General features: G+C 40.3%; 1 protein-coding gene across 3 annotated transcripts in view; it reads right to left on the reverse strand.

The window, feature by feature from the left end:
* Positions 1-19,739, reverse strand: part of piwil2 (piwi-like RNA-mediated gene silencing 2) — a 63,050-nt gene that overhangs the window by 14,550 nt on the left and 28,761 nt on the right. For all 3 annotated transcript variants that reach the window (XM_079690044.1, XM_079690043.1, XM_079690045.1), the window contains exons 13-19: positions 13,045-13,129; positions 7,915-8,007; positions 6,675-6,815; positions 4,915-5,028; positions 1,911-2,099; positions 1,164-1,265; positions 964-1,080 (exon numbers count right to left, since the gene is read on the reverse strand). In XM_079690044.1, the coding sequence (XP_079546170.1) occupies positions 964-1,080; positions 1,164-1,265; positions 1,911-2,099; positions 4,915-5,028; positions 6,675-6,815; positions 7,915-8,007; positions 13,045-13,129 (841 nt within the window). The remainder of the gene's footprint in view (positions 1-963; positions 1,081-1,163; positions 1,266-1,910; positions 2,100-4,914; positions 5,029-6,674; positions 6,816-7,914; positions 8,008-13,044; positions 13,130-19,739) is intronic.

Here is a 19,739-nt window from a genome sequence, read left to right on the forward strand (position 1 = left end):
CAAATGTAACATTAATCAACCGCTTACAAATAGCTGGTAATAATGCAATGTTATGTGATGTCATCAAACCTGCCTGTGCTCCCATGTGACCTGAACTGTTTAAATGTTTCCGCGACATGACCAATGGCAGTCCTAAAAGCATTCATATATAAACTACTCTTTGAACATTAATATGACCCTGAACCTCACCTAGCTTTTTTACATGGCAACGTAAGCTCTGGTGGATTGCCTAGTAGTTAATTTTCTGAGACAAAGCACTGTGTGATAAACAAGTAGCAATACAACATTTTAAAAATACTCTGTCACAAGTAGAAGTCCTGCATTCATAATCTTACTTTAGTAAAAGTATGGGTATTGAATAAAGGCCTATGTGAAACTCCTATATCTAATTACTGATGCATTAAGGCGAGACACCACAGGTGAATAGGGTATTTTTTTTAACTTAAAGGTATCAGCTAGACATTTCTCCAGTTAATTACTTACAATAAGGCAATTTTTTTTTGTATTACAAGTTTTCTGAAATAGCATGTTTAAATATGCAAATTAGCCATTATCTCATTAAATATGTGCATATTTTAAGACATTTCAGGAATCGAAATCTGAACTTTGGATAAAGCCAGGTTCAAAATTCTGGAAAATATGTATTTAAATACTATATACAGCTGATGGATATCTTAACCTATCATGATATCCCAATGTTTATTTAAAAATTGTTATTTTGTATGAGCTAATAATCTAAATCTGTATGTATATGTATTTCGTGGAGTAAACAGCACAACATTGGCTTCCAAGACATAGTGGAGATTGAGACTTTATCTAAGTACAGTATTTGAGTAAAGTTACTTTGTTGTTCAGGACAATCACAATTACGATGGTTCCCCCAAACTATTGAGCACAACTAGATAAGGTGTTCTCTTCCTGATTCTCTTCATAGATATTTTAAGCATAAATACAAAAACTCACCAGAGGGACATTGACCGTCCACAGCTCTCCTCCCAACTTGCTGTTTATCTGCAGGAGAATCTTTTGGGCCACACTCTTCAACTTCAGCGGCTGGGAAATCGTCCGGATATTGATGGCCTACGAGAACAACATTTTAGACGACATTATATTTTTCTAATCTAGACCAGCTTTGCAGAACCACTTGGAACATGGAAACACACCTGAGATGGGATGGGGCTTCTGACACAGCAGAGCTTCTTGATGGCGCTGTACAGATCCTCTCTGTTTCCCACCATGATGAACACCACCAGCTGCATGTTGGGCTGGACACAAGAAACGGAAATTCAATCACAGCAAGAGCCATTCAATGAACTGGATTTCTCTTGCATTAGTTCATTTATATGTATTTATGCAGAGGTGAGGTAAGACAGGTATTTCTATTTCAAAATGCTGGCAGTTACTCTCATTTGAAACAAGCATCCTCAATGTCTGAAATACTTATTCTAACTACACAATTAATCAAACAATTGCAATATGGAAACACCAAACCGATCATTGCAGCATTACCCATAATCCCCTCTGTTTCAGCCCTGTTTCCAAAGTGCTGATTCTCTGTCTGTTACTTTAGATGAGAATAAGGAGCCCCTCCCCACGCCCCTCTGAGAGAGATTTGGTTACAAAGAACTCAATGGTGCTCTAGGAGGAGGTTCAGGTGATAAGGGGGGGGGGGTTACCTCGGTTGCTGATTGGCTAATGGTTACACAAGCCAACACATCGTTATGACATCATAAAGTGGCCAAAATCTGATCAGCTCATTTTCAGACAGGTTTTTATGGATCAGGACAGAATCTTTCCACAGAGGGGACACATGTTGATGTAGAAGAGACATGAACGAGTGGATTTTGCATAATAGGTGACATTTTAGTTTTGGCCACTACAGATAGCATTTGTCAAAGTTTTTTTCGTACCTCGCTGGTGAGCTGAGAGTGGATGCTTTTGACGTAGGTCTCGACGCGGTCGTCCTTCAGCTCCACGTGGATCGGTCGCGCCAGCTTCATCCCGATGGGACCGGCCACTTTGTTGAAGACGGAGACGAGCTCCTCCACCTGCTCTGCACAGCGGCGAGGGTAGAAGATGGCCCAGATGTTCAGTGGGATCTGAGAGAGAGACAGTCAGTTAGTGAAGAAACACAGAAATACAGCAGCCATTCACAGGCTCAGGATAATGTGTGTGTTGGAGCTCTTTATTGAGTGTTATTATTAAATAGTTAAACTTTTTTTTCTTGCCGTTTTTGTTTATTAGTCTACCTGTCAGCACTGTGAACCCAGAAATGTTGAGAACCCCAAAGTTTTATGTTAGAAAGGTAAAGTACGGCTCGCCAGCACATCGAAACAGCCGGATGCTAACCTGCACATGTTGGGCACTTTGCACAATTAGCATAAGTTGTGTTAATTAGCAATATGCAGACAATAGCTAAAAAATGACTTGACCATTTTGGAGTTTATTGAGGATGTTGAATACATTTCTGAAACTTGCCAGAATGAAATATAATAATTGTTTTGGTAAAAGATGGCCCAGATGTTCAGTGGGATCTGAGAGCGAGACGGTTAGTGAAGAAACACAGAAATACAGCAGCCATTCATGGTCTCAGGATGAATAATGTGTGTTGGACATTGTTGATATTATAATTGCAATACCACTCCCGGTATTAGAGGGAATTATCTTTTTTTTGAAATTCTTTTTTTCTTGTATACAATCATAGACAATACAATATTCTCTGTAAGCCTTCTGTAAAATCACAAATCAAAACATACATATTTGTGGATAATACAGAACAGGTCTTACTATAACCCTGGATCAGAAATTATCTTGGTCTAAACAAATTGATAATGTTGTATGTAAAATGGGAAGGGGTGTGTCACTTGTAAAAATAATTGTCAAGTGACACACTTGCCAATGGATGTCAATGGAAGTAGACAAGTTCTGGATGTTTCGGTTCTGTCGCAGCTTGATTATTGTTTGGTTATTTGGTCTAGTGCTGCAGAAAAAGTTTTAAACAAACTACAAGTAGCACAATATAAGTTGTAAATTAAATGCTGGAGACACTGAAATGGTTAAGTGTCAGACAGAGGTCAACTTATATTTTATTACATTTTGTAAGAAATATTACAGTGACTCACTCACCACAAATATTATCACAACGGTTTATAGCGCAGTATGCACAACATAACTATCAAACACGACATACAATAGAAGGAAGGTTTGTATTACCCAAATCTAAATCAAATATGAGACAGAAAAGAGTCAGTTACAGAGCCATGGTCAGCTGGAACTCATTACCCGTCAACATCATTCAGGAAAATTCTGAAGTACATTTCAAAAGGTTGTTAAAAAATTATCTCAGTATTATAAAGTAAAATGTAACTGTGTCTGTGGCTATGTATCTATTATTATTATTATTATTATGTATAATTATTTGTATTTTTACATACATCCCACCAGTGGCAGCGCCAGGGTATGGCTGGGGTAGGCTACAGCCATACCAAGAAATGGCTTAGCCCCACCATGAAAAGTGATGTTAAAGTAAGCAAAATAAAGTCCGCCAACTCGCGCGGAGTAAATCACACAGACAGCAGTTAGTGAGATTGATTTCAGCAGCCACTTGTCTGGAAATACCGAAGACTAGAAACGGTTTTGAAAACTTTTGACACGTAGTGATCGTCTTTAGAGATGTCCCGATCCGATCACGTAATTTTCAAAAGATCGGAATCGGGAGGGGGAAATCTGGGATCGGGATTTTTTTTTTTTTTTTTAATAAATACTTTTCCAAAAAATTTTTATTCAATGTTACAAAACAAAAATGACCATGTTCAAGTCTTAAGGTCATCCTTAGGCCTTAGTTTTGGTTTCAAATGACACAACATCATGTATGTGTTGCTTCTTTGGGGCTTGTTTTCATAGACCTGGTTTCTTATTTCTCTCAAATCTGGCAACAGAGTGGACGCAGTGTCTAATAGTAGCAGTAAGCTAACGAGTACTGACAAGCTTGATTTTGTTTTGATCCAATGCTGCACAACTGAACTGATCCAATGCTGCTGTGAAAGAAAGAAGCTATATCCATGTTGGATAGAATATCAAATTTAAATAAAAAAATAACCTTAAGGGACAACTTGAATGCTTTTTTTTCTCTTAATGCATTGCATAAAGATCGGATCGGGAAAAATCGGTATCGGCAAATTGTCAAAATCAAATGATCGGAAGCAAAAAAAGGTGATCGGGACATCCCTAATCGTCCTCTCAATAGAACATCTTTGATAATGTCTTCTGGCCAATCAGAATCAAGATAACAGCGTGGTGTTGTTGCAGGAAGTCCTGACGGAGAATACTTTAGCTGTAGTACATCTCTATATACATCGATACAACATTACGTGTTGATAGAAATCAACACGTAATAAAATAAGACCCCACGGTTTGATGATTGATAGGTGTGTGGGCTGTCTTTCATTTTGACACACAGAACAATGTTATAATAAACATACTGTATGTTAAATGGATATATCCGCCTTCTTTCATTTATCTTTCCATTCCCACAACAATATACATAAAGAAATGGCATATTTTGGACATAGTTCGAATGGTGATTAATCTGATTAATTTTTTTTAATTTGTGATTAATCTGATTAAAAATGTTAATCGTTTGACAGCCCTAGTTCATATGTAATCTTGTAAAGTGTGTTTTTAGAGAGAAACTTCAATAAAGACAGTTAATTGAAGCAGATGTTTTCACTGCAATGGAAAATATGAGGGAATTAAGACCTTTTAAACTCTCTAAAGTGCATGTTAGAGTACTTTGATTTCAATGGTATCCACTTGAATCCATCTCTCCCAGTTTTTAGATGTTGCACCAACGCTAACTTCTATGAATCACAAACGAAGAGGAGACAGCAGCAGAGATTTGTTTCTAACACTCACTGAGCTGATTGAACGATCCCTGCCGATCTCTCTGGACCAGGAGACATCGGAGCCGCAGGTGAAAGAGTTGGACTGCAGACAGATGGTCTCCATGGGAAGAACTCTGGCTTTAGTCTGACGAGAGAGAGAACAAATGTCTAAATTAATGTCAATAAATACAAAAAAGAAAGCGGCCAAGGATCACCTGAAGTGTAAAAAGCAACACATGCATTCAGTGTCTTTTTCTTGTGTTTGTACATTTTGAAGCAAACATGAAATGGGATAAAAAATAGTTTGTTTAACACTTTTTTGTTTACTACATAATTCCACATGTACTCTTTCATAGTTGTGATGTGTTCAGCATTAACCTACAATGTATAACATAATTAAAACAAATAAAAACCTTTGAATGAGAAGGTGTGTCCAAACTTTTTACTGGTACTGTATATATAAAATATTCTTTGAAGTATGAAATGTTGATATAACACTTTTTATTGATATACTAATATGTATTCGTGTTCGCTCGTTGTTGGCATATACAGTATGTTTTGTGTTATGCCACATGTATTGTTGATATTTATGTTTTGTTCCGTTATAACGCCTTGTGTAGAATGCTTTGGCAATACTATGTTTAAAATGTGGTCATGCCAATAAAGCCCTTTTGTATTGTATTGTATTGTAGTGTAGGGAAAACACTGAATGTCCTCTTCCAATCTGAGAGTAACTTGATATCAAAGGTATCCCAACTGTAGCTGTGAACATGACAGCATGTGTGATTACCTAGAAGAGCATCAGGACTGTTTGAGGCATATGATAGCTATGTGATTAACATGATGATTCAGCCTCTATGGAGAGAGACATATGACAAGCATGCTCATTTCTGACGTGGAGCTAATCTGAAGTAAACATTGAATACTGCTTTCTATTCCTCCATCTTGTGACTGTGTAACTCCCTCTCTTGGATATCAGCATGTGAAGGACACTGTTCAGGAACTAGTTGATGCTCTGTATGTGATGACTACTTCCATTCTGGAGAGGATCACAGATACATGCATCCAGAGATTGAAGCTCAAGACAGGGACCAGTGATTAACATTTTTAAGTGTTCAGAAAAAGTAAGAACTTTGAGATTTTGAGAAAAAGTAAGAATTTTGATAAAAAGTCAGAATTTGAGTTTTTAAGGAAAAAGTAAGAATTTTAAGGAAAAAGTAAGAATTTTGAGATTTTGAGAAAAAGTAAGAATTTTGAGATTTTGAGAAAAAGTAAGAATTTTGAGATTTTGAGAAAAAGTCAGAATTTTGATAAAAAAGTCAGAATTTTGAGTTTTTAAGGAAAAAGTAAGAATTTTGAGAAAAAGTAAGAATGAGTTTTTAAGGAAAAAGTCAGATTTTCTAGGAAAAAGTCAGAATTTTTAGTTTTTAAGGAAAAATTCAGAATTTCTAGGAAAAAGTCAGAATTTTTAGGAAAAAGTCAGAATTTAAAGAAAAGAGTCAAATTTTTGAGTTTTTAAGGAAAAAGTCAGAATTTCTAGGAAAAAGTCAGAATTTTCCGGATTCGAGAAAAATACATAATAAAAAAAAATAACAAAAATTATAATTCTCCATCTTGTGACTGTGTAACTCCCTCTCTTGGATATCAGCATGTGAAGGACACTGTTCAGGAACTAGTTGATGCTCTGTATGTGATGACTACTTCCATTCTGGAGAGGATCACAGATACATGGATCCTGAGATTGAAGCTCAAGCCGGGGACCTGTGATACTTTTCTAATATATAAACTGACCAAGATGATATTGGAGTCGAGGTCCAGGCCCCAGCGGCTCAGCTCGTTCTGACTCTCAGGGTTGGTGCTGATGTTCTTCAGAAGCTGTTTTATGGCGTGCGTGTGCTGCTCTCCGCTCACATTGATGTGCATGGTCAGGTCCTAACAAACATGAAACATATTATTATATATAGATGTATAAACTTAACACAAAAAGTAAGGCAATGTGTGTTTTGGTAGATGATTTCTATTTCGGTATTCCTAAAATAGGAGAATGGTGTCGAAACAGAGCGTCAGACGACAGCTTTGTTTTTACGGAGCTCCGACGTCATGTTGTTGTTTACGTCCGTGGCGCCATCTTGTTTACGGGCGTCATGTTCTCGTGGGAATTGTTATACATCTTATACAAGATCAGCGCCACAGTAACACAGAAAAAAACCCTGATATCTATTAATACTTATACAGTAGGGGTGTAACGGTATCCGTATTCGTCCCGTACGTCACGGTTCGGACGTCACGGTTCGGTGCATGCAGTCAAACGGCGAATACGCCTTTTTTTTACGAGTGGGAAAAAAGTCTGTCATTCAGGGCAGTATCCACTACACTATATATAATCCAGGGGGCGGTATTGCGCCTAAAAGCTGTTTGCCAGCCGCCCTTAAACAACAGATGATGAAGAAGAAGAAACACAACAAAACGAACAAAATACAAGAAGAAGAAAAGTTAATTTTGCGAGTTCAGATAACACGCAGGAGCTAGAACCCACCTGGTGGTGGATCGGACGAGGACGGTGTGGCTGCGTTGTTCGACAGCGGTGCGGTATGCTAATGATGATTTTTTTAAACTGAAACTTTTCAAAAATAAATAAAAAACAAACCTGGAATTATGCATTTGGGACTTTTTTTTGTTGCCTTTTCTTGTTGTACCGAACCCGTACCGAACCGTGACCCCCAAACCGAGGTACATACCGAACCGTGAATGCTGTGAACCGTGACACCCCTATTATACACCACTGTTTGCATTGTAATATCCACATTTATATGTATCTATCGTGGTTACATATTGAAGTACAATGCTCTCCTTTCTATTAAACTTATTATATTGATCATATTTTCACTATTTTATTCCAAAATGAAGTCACAAACCTAGCTTCCCCAAAGATAAATAAAGTATTTGAACTAATATCTAATAATCATAACAAAGCTATACATCCTGTCTAACATAATATATTATAAAAGAAAGTAAAGACCATCACATGTACCTTCATGGCTCTGAAGTCCTTCCTCATTTTGTCTGGGATTCCCGTCATGAAGGAAAGCTCCGGCACCAGGAGAATCTCTCCAGTGATGATTTGCTGCAATAAACATTTTAATATTAAAGTTAACACAGGAAGTTACCTGTCCTCCGACATATTTGTTATTACATTTCCTTCTTTACCATTAAGAAATTATGAGATATTCGCATGTATTTTGACCGTTATTGCCATTGCGATATTGGATGAGTTTGTTATATACAAAATATATGAAGGCGAGACATTACAGGTGAATAGGGTACTTTTTTTAACTTAAAGATATCAGCAAGACATTTCTCCAGTTAATTTCTAACATTAAGACAATTGTTTTTTGTATTACAGGTTTTCTGAAATAGCATGTTTAAATATGCAAATGAGCCATTATCTCATTAAATATGCGCACACTTGAACACATTTCAGGAACACAAATCTGAACATTGGATAAAGTCAGGTTCAAAATTCTTGTTTCATTTTGTAGTCATATTAGAATCTAAAGTGTTTACAGAAGGTGTTCGGGGATCATTTGCTTAGGTATTCAACCTTCGACACAGTTCATCGTTTTCTCCTCTCACTGTCTCTTTTCCCATGGCATAGGTCCACGGCCTTGGGTATCGCTGCTATCTCTCTTAAGGAGGAGGAGCTTGGGTGCATTGTTGATGTCAGCTTATCACCGAGCACAAGCTGACATGAGATTATTATTCAGGGACGTAGGTTCCCTAGCGAACATTCTTTCCTATGGACGAGAGCTCTAGTTAGATTCAGGGTCCATAACTGTTTAGTCTCGCTGATAAAGAATGTTGATTATTACACTGCAAACTAGTTAAAACCTCGAGCTGCAGAAAGACTTCTTCAGAATTGGTTTGGCAACCGCTGTGTGAACTCGTGACACTCCACCTGTCTTGTGAATTCTCCGGCCGTAACTCCAAATAAACCACCAGTGTTTGCCATCAAAGCTCCAGCTCTCCTCGTGCCTCTCTGAGTCCTGTTTCCAATTGCTTCAGAAGTTTCCCCCACAGAAGGGATTTTGGATATCTCTTTTTATCACTCCATAAATCCAAAAATACTGTCAACAGCCCTACATAATCAATTTTTGCCATGTTTTTAGGTATAAAATGTTATATAATTCAGGCTATGAATGATATATGAACAAACCCTTCTTCAAAAACCTTCAGAACATTGATAGGGATATAACTGGAAGGTTTGGTGTAAGTGCTACTCAGGGTTCCTGCAGGTTTCGCCAACTCAAATTTAAGACTTTTTAAGACCACTTTGAATAGAGTTTGAGACCTATTTCACGGCAAGAAAGTATGAAGGAAAAATGCTATGAAAGAAGAAACACGTCCCATAAAGTAAATGTATTCATGTTCAACATAAGAACAATGACTGAACATAACAGCATAACAGTACAGAACTCTGTCTGTCTGTCTGTCTGTCTGTCTGTCTGTCTGTCTGTCTGTCTGTCTGTCTGTCTGTCTGTCTGTCTGTCTGTCTGTCTGTCTGTCTGTCTGTCTGTCTGTCTGTCTGTCTGTCTGTCTGTCTGTCTGTCTGTCTGTCTGTCTGTCTGTCTGTCTGTCTGTCTGTCTGTCTGTCTGTCTGTCTGTCTGTCTGTCTGTCTGTCTGTCTGTCTGTCTGTCTGTCTGTCTGTCTGTCTGTCTGTCTGTCTGTCTGTCTGTCTGTCTGTCTGTCTGTCTGTCTGTCTGTCTGTCTGTCTGTCTGTCTGTCTGTCTGTCTGTCTGTCTGTCTGTCTGTCTGTCTGTCTGTCTGTCTGTCTGTCTGTCTGTCTGTCTGTCTGTCTGTCTGTCTGTCTGTCTGTCTGTCTGTCTGTCTGTCTGTCTGTCTGTCTGTCTGTCTGTCTGTCTGTCTGTCTGTCTGTCTGTCTGTCTGTCTGTCTGTCTGTCTGTCTGTCTGTCTGTCTGTCTGTCTGTCTGTCTGTCTGTCTGTCTGTCTGTCTGTCTGTCTGTCTGTCTGTCTGTCTGTCTGTCTGTCTGTCTGTCTGTCTGTCTGTCTGTCTGTCTGTCTGTCTGTCTGTCTGTCTGTCTGTCTGTCTGTCTGTCTGTCTGTCTGTCTGTCTGTCTGTCTGTCTGTCTGTCTGTCTGTCTGTCTGTCTGTCTGTCTGTCTGTCTGTCTGTCTGTCTGTCTGTCTGTCTGTCTGTCTGTCTGTCTGTCTGTCTGTCTGTCTGTCTGTCTGTCTGTCTGTCTGTCTGTCTGTCTGTCTGTCTGTCTGTCTGTCTGTCTGTCTGTCTGTCTGTCTGTCTGTCTGTCTGTCTGTCTGTCTGTCTGTCTGTCTGTCTGTCTGTGGGCTGTGCAATTAATCGTATTTTTATGGCAATTACGATTTTGGCCTGCCACAATTACGAAAAGAACATAATCAGAAATAAACGATTATTTAGTTTTGCTACTAACGCTACATGAGCTAAACAAACGCTAATTTTATTTGCAAAAGGTTTGGCGGGCTTCAAACACGTTCCCCTCCACTGGTTTCAACCAAGCACTACATTTGAGGTTTTCCAACCAAATACGGTTGAACTTACACTTCCCCATATTTATTTGTAAGTAGATTCGAAGATACAAGAGTTTCTGACTGCCGCTAGCTTAAGCTTGGTTGCTAGGTTACTAGCTGGGTGTTCTCCGATAAGGGGCAGGGGGAAACAAAGTTAGTGATTACTGGTTCCATTTTGACTAAATTCAATACAAATTGTTGGGGGGAACTGAAAGGCTCTTACCGTACTGGTTACTTTGCAGCCCGGACATTTCCCCCAAAACACATTTAGACGCCATCTCAACACAGAAGTACCTTTCAAATCCAATCATTTTTAAGACCTTCTAAATCATATTTAAGACCTTTCTTATTTTTTTGGTCATATTAATATATATAATTCAGATTATCAAATTTAAGACCCCGCGGGAACCCTGGCTACTGAAGTGGAAATGTCCCATGTCTCAGAATAGGAGAAAAAAAACTCATTTTGAGAAAACGACCTTTAAAGATTGCCGTATGGCGCTACCACCTCGGATGACAGAGAATGCTAACTTTTGGTGAGTTTAGGAGAAATCTGCAGACGCAAATAGACAAACTATAGTAAAATAAACACCTAAATGTGTATAAAGCCTGAAAGAAAACATGTTATGGAATCAAAATAGCACAACGTCTCAAAATTGACTTGAAGTGCATGAAAAACGATGTTTTTGCCGGCCGTGTCTCGCCTTAAGAGGATCTATAGTCCAGCGGTTCTCAACTGGTCAGGCCTCGGGACCCACTTTTTCCTTTGTCAATAAATCGCGACCCGAAATTTTGAACCAATCAAATCTATTCAACAAAAAATCGTGCTGTAATATACGCTTTTCAGCATACAATATTAATTAAAGTGAAGTACAGTGCATATATCCCTTCACTAAAGAATGCTTTAAATAAGGTTTAATGAGATGATGGAATCAAAGCTGAACTGTAACATAAAAAGGCACACATGCTGGAAACCCAACCCCAGCAGGGGGTCTGGTGGGATTCTCCCCCAGGAGATTTTTAGAAATATTAACAAACTACGCATTCTGGTACACTCTGAGAAGAAAATAAATAAATCTATTACTACCCGACATATTAATAATATTTTATGCCATTGTTTGTTTTTCACTTTGTTCTGACATCTTGCTGCGAGAAGAGTAAAGAGGAGAGAGTCTGTGTGGCTTACTTTAAAAATGTGGGTAAGGGTAGATACCCTCCATTGTTCTGTGACCTGTCAATCATCAAACCGGGGGTCATATTTCATTATGTGCTCATTTTTATCTGAAGTTGTACCCATGGATGTATAAAGAATAGTTCTACCGCAAAGTTATTCTCCGTGGGGACTTCCGGCTACAATCTTGATTCTGATTGGCCAGAAGACTCAGCAAAAACATCAGCAAAGATGTTTTATTGAGAAGATGATCACTACGTCACAGAAGTTTTCAAAACCGTTTATGGTCTCCGGTACTTCCAGTCCAACGCCGACTGCATGCACAGGGTTAGAAAATCGGGCCTTCAAACGTTTTTTTTCCTTCACTCACACATCTGCGACCCACTCGAAACGGGTCCGCGACCCACTTCTGGGTATACCAAACAATATGTGTTAAGTCTGCACAATAAATTTGTAGGCCAGGATATCTCACCAGCTTCACAAAACTTCATTCAAAATTACATTTTAATTACATTTTAACACATATTGAGCCTTGAATATTTCACTGGTACATATTAAGATTTTGGTACAACTTAGAATCATCATAACCTATAGTATTCATTTCTACATGTATATAACAAGTACAGATACAGCAGGTTGTTCAAGCAAAAACAGAGTGCTTCTCATATTGGATACAATCTAAACAGCTGGATATGACAATCCTAATGAACCTAATTATGTTGTGTCTTTCTAGTCCTGGCACGTCTTAAAAAATGCTCATTGCTATGAACTATTGTAGCCACAAGATGGCATTCAGATGCAAGAGTTCCTGTAATGTTTAAATCACAAAGCACTTCAGAAATAATCAAAGCTTAACGATGTAACCCTTGTAAAAACAACCTGCTATACATGCACATATTCACACTTTGATGAAGGTCATATTGTTCTCTTGCACTATTTTATTTCCATTCTGTTATTTCTTGAACTATTTGATTGGTTGTATTAGTTTGATGTGCTATATACACATTGTGTTGCATTGTTGGAGGAGCCTGGGACTATAGCTTCATCTGTTTTATCTACACTGTAGCTACTGACAATAAAGCCTAGAATTGAATCTGACATGTTTACTAATATTTGTATTTTCCTGGTGTTCATTCGGTCCTATGTTTCTGTTATTCCATTGCTGCTTTAACACCTAATCTAATCAGCCAATCACATGGCAGCAACTCAATGCACGGTGGCATGGTGAAGACGACCTGGTGAAGAGCATCAGAACGGGGAAGAAACGTGATTTCAGTGACTTTGAACGTGACGTGGTTGTTGGTATTTCAGGAAGTGCTGATCTACTGGGATTTTCAAGAAAAAAAACATCTCTAGGGTTTACAGAGAAAGATCCGAAAAAGGATAAATATTTGGTTAAAAGTAAAGGGAGGCAAAAGAGAGTTTCTACCTTTCCTCCTGGCTTGGCCCTCTCCTTCGGGCGATGCATGAGCAGCGGTTGGTCCATCTCTTTAATTGTAATCCCGTAGTTTTTGCTGTAAAAAGCACAAGAAATTGCAATAAGTACACGTATAAGTAACAGTTGAGGCTGCATCGCTGCTCTTAATTAAAGGTCCCGTATGATACTGTTTTTCAAGAATATATCACAGGTCTCAGATATATACAGAACCTGTCTCTGATTGGCTGAAACACCGAACAGATTATTGCAGCATTACCCATAATCCCCTCTGTTTCAGCCCTGTTTCCAAAGTGCTGATTCTCTGTCTGTTACTTTAGATGAAAATAAGGAGCCCCTCCCCACGCCCCTCTGAGAGACATTTGGTTACAAAGAACTCAATGGTGCTCTAGGAGGAGATTCAGGTGATAAGGGGGGGGGGGGGGGTTACCTTGGTTGGTGATTGGCTAATGGTTACACAAGCCAAAACATCATTATGACATCATAAAGTGGCCAAAATCTGATCAGCTCATTTTCAGACAGGTTTTTATAGAAATGGATCAAAAAGAGAGAGAATCTTTGTTCCTGAAACTTTCAGAGTCTCTTTCCACAGAGGGGACACATGTTGATGTAGAAGAGACATGAAGAAGAGGGGACACATGTTGATGTAGAAGAGACATGAAGAAGAGGGGACACATGTTGATGTAGAAGAGACATGAAGAAGAGGGGACACATGTTGATGTAGAAGAGACATGAAGAAGAGGGGACACATGTTGATGTAGAAGAGACATGAAGAAGAGGGGACACATGTTGATGTAGAAGAGACATGAAGAAGAGGGGACACATGTAGATGTAGAAGAGACATGAAGAAGAGGGGACACATGTTGATGTAGAAGAGACATGAAGAAGAGGGGACACATGTTGATGTAGAAGAGACATGAAGAAGAGGGGACACATGTTGATGTAGAAGAGACATGAAGAAGAGGGGACACATGTTGATGTAGAAGAGACATGAAGAAGAGGGGACACATGTTGATGTAGAAGAGACATGAAGAAGAGGGGACACATGTTGATGTAGAAGAGACATGAAGAAGAGGGGACACATGTTGATGTAGAAGAGACATGAAGAAGAGGGGACACATGTAGATGTAGAAGAGACATGGAGAAGAGGGGACACATGTTGATGTAGAAGAGACATGGAGAAGAGGGGACACATGTTGATGTAGAAGAGACATGAAGAAGAGGGGACACATGTTGATGGAGAAGAGGGGACACATGTTGATGTAGAAGAGACGTGAAGAAGAGGGGACACATGTTGATGTAGAAGAGACATGAAGAAGAGGGGACACATGTTGATGTAGAAGAGACATGAAGAAGAGGGGACACATGTTGATGTAGAAGAGACATGAAGAAGAGGGGACACATGTTGATGTAGAAGAGACATGGATAAGAGGGGACACATGTTGATGTAGAAGAGACATGAAGAAGAGGGGACACATGTAGATGTAGAAGAGACATGGAGAAGAGGGGACACATGTTGATGTAGAAGAGACATGAAGAAGAAGGGACACATGTTGATGTAGAAGAGACATGAAGAAGAGGGGACACATGTTGATGTAGAAGAGACATGAAGAAGAGGGGACACATGTTGATGTAGAAGAGACATGGATAAGAGGGGACACATGTTGATGTAGAAGAGACATGAAGAAGAGGGGACACATGTGGATGTAGAAGAGATATGAAAAAGAGGGGACACATGTTGATGTAGAAGAGACATGAAGAAGAGGGGACACATGTTGATGTAGAAGAGACATGGAGAAGAGGGGACACATGTTGATGTAGAAGAGACATGAAGAAGAGGGGACACATGTTGATGGAGAAGAGGGGACACATGTTGATGTAGAAGAGACGTGAAGAAGAGGGGACAGATGTTGATGTAGAAGAGACATGAAGAAGAGGGGACACATGTTGATGGAGAAGAGGGGACACATGTTGATGTAGAAGAGGGGACAGATGTTGATGTAGAAGAGACATGAAGAAGAGGGGACACATGTTGATGGAGAAGAGGGGACACATGTTGATGTAGAAGAGACGTGAAGAAGAGGGGACACATGTTGATGTAGAAGAGACATGAAGAAGAGGGGACACATGTTGATGTAGAAGAGACATGAAGAAGAGGGGACACATGTTGATGGAGAAGAGGGGACACATGTTGATGTAGAAGAGACATGAAGAAGAGGGGACACATGTTGATGGAGAAGAGGGGACACATGTTGATGTAGAAGAGACGTGAAGAAGAGGGGACACATGTTGATGTAGAAGAGACATGAAGAAGAGGGGACACATGTTGATGTAGAAGAGACATGGAGAAGAGGGGACACATGTTGATGTAGAAGAGATATGGAGAAGAGGGGACACATGTTGATGTAGAAGAGACATGAAGAAGAGGGGACACATGTTGATGTAGAAGAGACATGGATAAGAGGGGACACATGTTGATGTAGAAGAGACATGAAGAAGAGGGGACACATGTGGATGTAGAAGAGATATGAAAAAGAGGGGACACATGTTGATGTAGAAGAGACATGAAGAAGAGGGGACACATGTTGATGTAGAAGAGACATGGAGAAGAGGGGACACATGTTGATGTAGAAGAGACATGAAGAAGAGGGGACACATGTTGATGGAGAAGAGGGGACACATGTTGATGTAGAAGAGACGTGAAGAAGAGGGGACAGATGTTGATGTAGAAGAGACATGAAGAAGAGGGGACACATGTTGATGTAGAAGAGACATGAAGAAGAGGGGACACATGTTGATGTAGAAGAGACATGAAGAAGAGGGGACACATGTTGATGGAGAAGAGGGGACACATGTTGATGTAGAAGAGACATGAAGAAGAGGGGACACATGTTGATGTAGAAGAGACATGAAGAAGAGGGGACACATGTTGATGTAGAAGAGACATGGATAAGAGGGGACACATGTTGATGTAGAAGAGACATGAAGAAGAGGGGACACATGTAGATGTAGAAGAGACATGGAGAAGAGGGGACACATGTTGATGTAGAAGAGACATGAAGAAGAAGGGACACATGTTGATGTAGAAGAGACATGAAGAAGAGGGGACACATGTTGATGTAGAAGAGACATGAAGAAGAGGGGACACATGTTGATGTAGAAGAGACATGGATAAGAGGGGACACATGTTGATGTAGAAGAGACATGAAGAAGAGGGGACACATGTGGATGTAGAAGAGATATGAAAAAGAGGGGACACATGTTGATGTAGAAGAGACATGAAGAAGAGGGGACACATGTTGATGTAGAAGAGACATGGAGAAGAGGGGACACATGTTGATGTAGAAGAGACATGAAGAAGAGGGGACACATGTTGATGGAGAAGAGGGGACACATGTTGATGTAGAAGAGACGTGAAGAAGAGGGGACAGATGTTGATGTAGAAGAGACATGAAGAAGAGGGGACACATGTTGATGGAGAAGAGGGGACACATGTTGATGTAGAAGAGACGTGAAGAAGAGGGGACACATGTTGATGTAGAAGAGACATGAAGAAGAGGGGACACATGTTGATGTAGAAGAGACATGAAGAAGAGGGGACACATGTTGATGGAGAAGAGACATGAAGAAGAGGGGACACATGTTGATGGAGAAGAGGGGACACATGTTGATGTAGAAGAGACGTGAAGAAGAGGGGGACACATGTTGATGTAGAAGAGACATGAAGAAGAGGGGACACATGTTGATGTAGAAGAGACATGGAGAAGAGGGGACACATGTTGATGTAGAAGAGACATGGAGAAGAGGGGACACATGTTGATGTAGAAGAGATATGGAGAAGAGGGGACACATGTTGATGTAGAAGAGACATGAAGAAGAGGGGACACATGTTGATGTAGAAGAGACATGGATAAGAGGGGACACATGTTGATGTAGAAGAGACATGAAGAAGAGGGGACACATGTGGATGTAGAAGAGATATGAAAAAGAGGGGACACATGTTGATGTAGAAGAGACATGAAGAAGAGGGGACACATGTTGATGTAGAAGAGACATGGAGAAGAGGGGACACATGTTGATGTAGAAGAGACATGAAGAAGAGGGGACACATGTTGATGGAGAAGAGGGGACACATGTTGATGTAGAAGAGACGTGAAGAAGAGGGGACAGATGTTGATGTAGAAGAGACATGAAGAAGAGGGGACACATGTTGATGGAGAAGAGGGGACACATGTTGATGTAGAAGAGACGTGAAGAAGAGGGGACACATGTTGATGTAGAAGAGACATGAAGAAGAGGGGACACATGTTGATGTAGAAGAGACATGAAGAAGAGGGGACACATGTTGATGGAGAAGAGGGGACACATGTTGATGTAGAAGAGACATGAAGAAGAGGGGACACATGTTGATGTAGAAGAGACATGAAGAAGAGGGGACACATGTTGATGGAGAAGAGGGGACACATGTTGATGTAGAAGAGACGTGAAGAAGAGGGGACACATGTTGATGTAGAAGAGACATGAAGAAGAGGGGACACATGTTGATGTAGAAGAGACATGGAGAAGAGGGGACACATGTTGATGTAGAAGAGATATGGAGAAGAGGGGACACATGTTGATGTAGAAGAGACATGAAGAAGAGGGGACACATGTTGATGTAGAAGAGACATGAAGAAGAGGGGACACATGTTGATGGAGAAGAGGGGACACATGTTGATGTAGAAGAGACGTGAAGAAGAGGGGACACATGTTGATGTAGAAGAGACATGAAGAAGAGGGGACACATGTTGATGTAGAAGAGACATGGAGAAGAGGGGACACATGTTGATGTAGAAGAGATATGGAGAAGAGGGGACACATGTTGATGTAGAAGAGACATGGAGAAGAGGGGACACATGTTGATGTAGAAGAGACATGAAGAAGAGGGGACACATGTTGATGTAGAAGAGATATGGAGAAGAGGGGACACATGTTGATGTAGAAGAGACATGAAGAGGGGACACATGTTGATGTAGAAGAGACATGAAGAAGAGGGGACACATGTTGATGTAGAAGAGACGTGAAGAAGAGGGGACACATGTTGATGTAGAAGAAACATGAAGAAGAGGGGACACATGTTGATGTAGAAGAGACATGAAGAAGAGGGGACACATGTTGATGTAGAAGAAACATGAAGAAGAGGGGACACATGTTGATGTAGAAGAGACATGAAGAAGAGGAGACACATGTTGATGTAGAAGAGACATGAAGAAGAGGGGACACATGTTGATGTAGAAGAGACATGAAGAAGAGGGGACACATGTTGATGTAGAAGAGACATGAAGAAGAGGGGACACATGTTGATGTAGAAGAGACATGGAGAAGAGGGGACACATGTTGATGTAGAAGAGACATGGAGAAGAGGGGACACATGTTGATGTAGAAGAGACATGGAGAAGAGGGGACACATGTTGATGTAGAAGAGACATGGAGAAGAGGGGACACATGTTGATGTAGAAGAGACATGGAGAAGAGGGGACACATGTTGATGTAGAAGAGACATGGAGAAGAGGGGACACATGTTGATGTAGGAGAGACATGGAGAAGAGGGGACACATGTTGATGTAGAAGAGACATGAAGAAGAGGGGACACATGTTGATGTAGAAGAGACATGAAGAAGAGGGGACACATGTTGATGTAGAAGAGACATGAAGAAGAGGGGACACATGTTGATGTAGAAGAGACATGAAGAAGAGGGGACACGTGTTGATGTAGGAGAGACATGGAGAAGAGGGGCCACATGTTGATGTAGAAGAGACATGAAGAAGAGGAGACACATGTTGATGTAGGAGAGACATGAAGAAGAGGGGACACATGTTGATGTAGGAGAGACATGGAGAAGAGGGGACACATGTTGATGTAGAAGAGACATGAAGAAGAGGGGACACATGTTGATGTAGTAGAGACATGAAGAAGAGGGGACACATGTTGATGTAGAAGAGACATGAAGAGGAGACACATGTTGATGTAGGAGAGACATGGAGAAGAGGGGACACATGTTGATGTAGAAGAGACACGAAGAAAAGGAGACACATGTTGATGTAGGAGAGACATGGAGAAGAGGGGACACATGTTGATGTAGAAGAGACATGAAGAAGAGGGGACACATGTTGATGTAGTAGAGACATGAAGAAGAGGGGACATATGTTGATGTAGAAGAGACATGAAGAAGAGGAGACACATGTTGATGTAGGAGAGACATGGAGAAGAGGGGACACATGTTGAGGTAAAAGAGACATGAAGAAGAGGAGACACATGTTGATGTAGGAGAGACATGGAGAAGAGGAGACACATGTTGATGTAGAAGAGACATGAAGAAGAGGAGACACATGTTGATGTAGGAGAGACATGGAGAAGAGGGGACACATGTTGATGTAGGAGAGACATGGAGAAGAGGGGACACATGTTGATGTAGAAGAGACATGAAGAAGAGGGGACACATGTTGATGTAGAAGAGATATGGAGAAGAGGGGACACATGTTGATGTAGAAGAGACATGAAGAGGGGACACATGTTGATGTAGAAGAGACATGAAGAAGAGGGGACACATGTTGATGTAGAAGAAACATGAAGAAGAGGGGACACATGTTGATGTAGAAGAAACATGAAGAAGAGGGGACACATGTTGATGTAGAAGAGACATGAAGAA

This window comes from Notothenia rossii (assembly GCF_949606895.1).
Source record: "Notothenia rossii genome assembly, chromosome: 6".
NCBI lineage: Eukaryota > Metazoa > Chordata > Actinopteri > Perciformes > Nototheniidae > Notothenia > Notothenia rossii.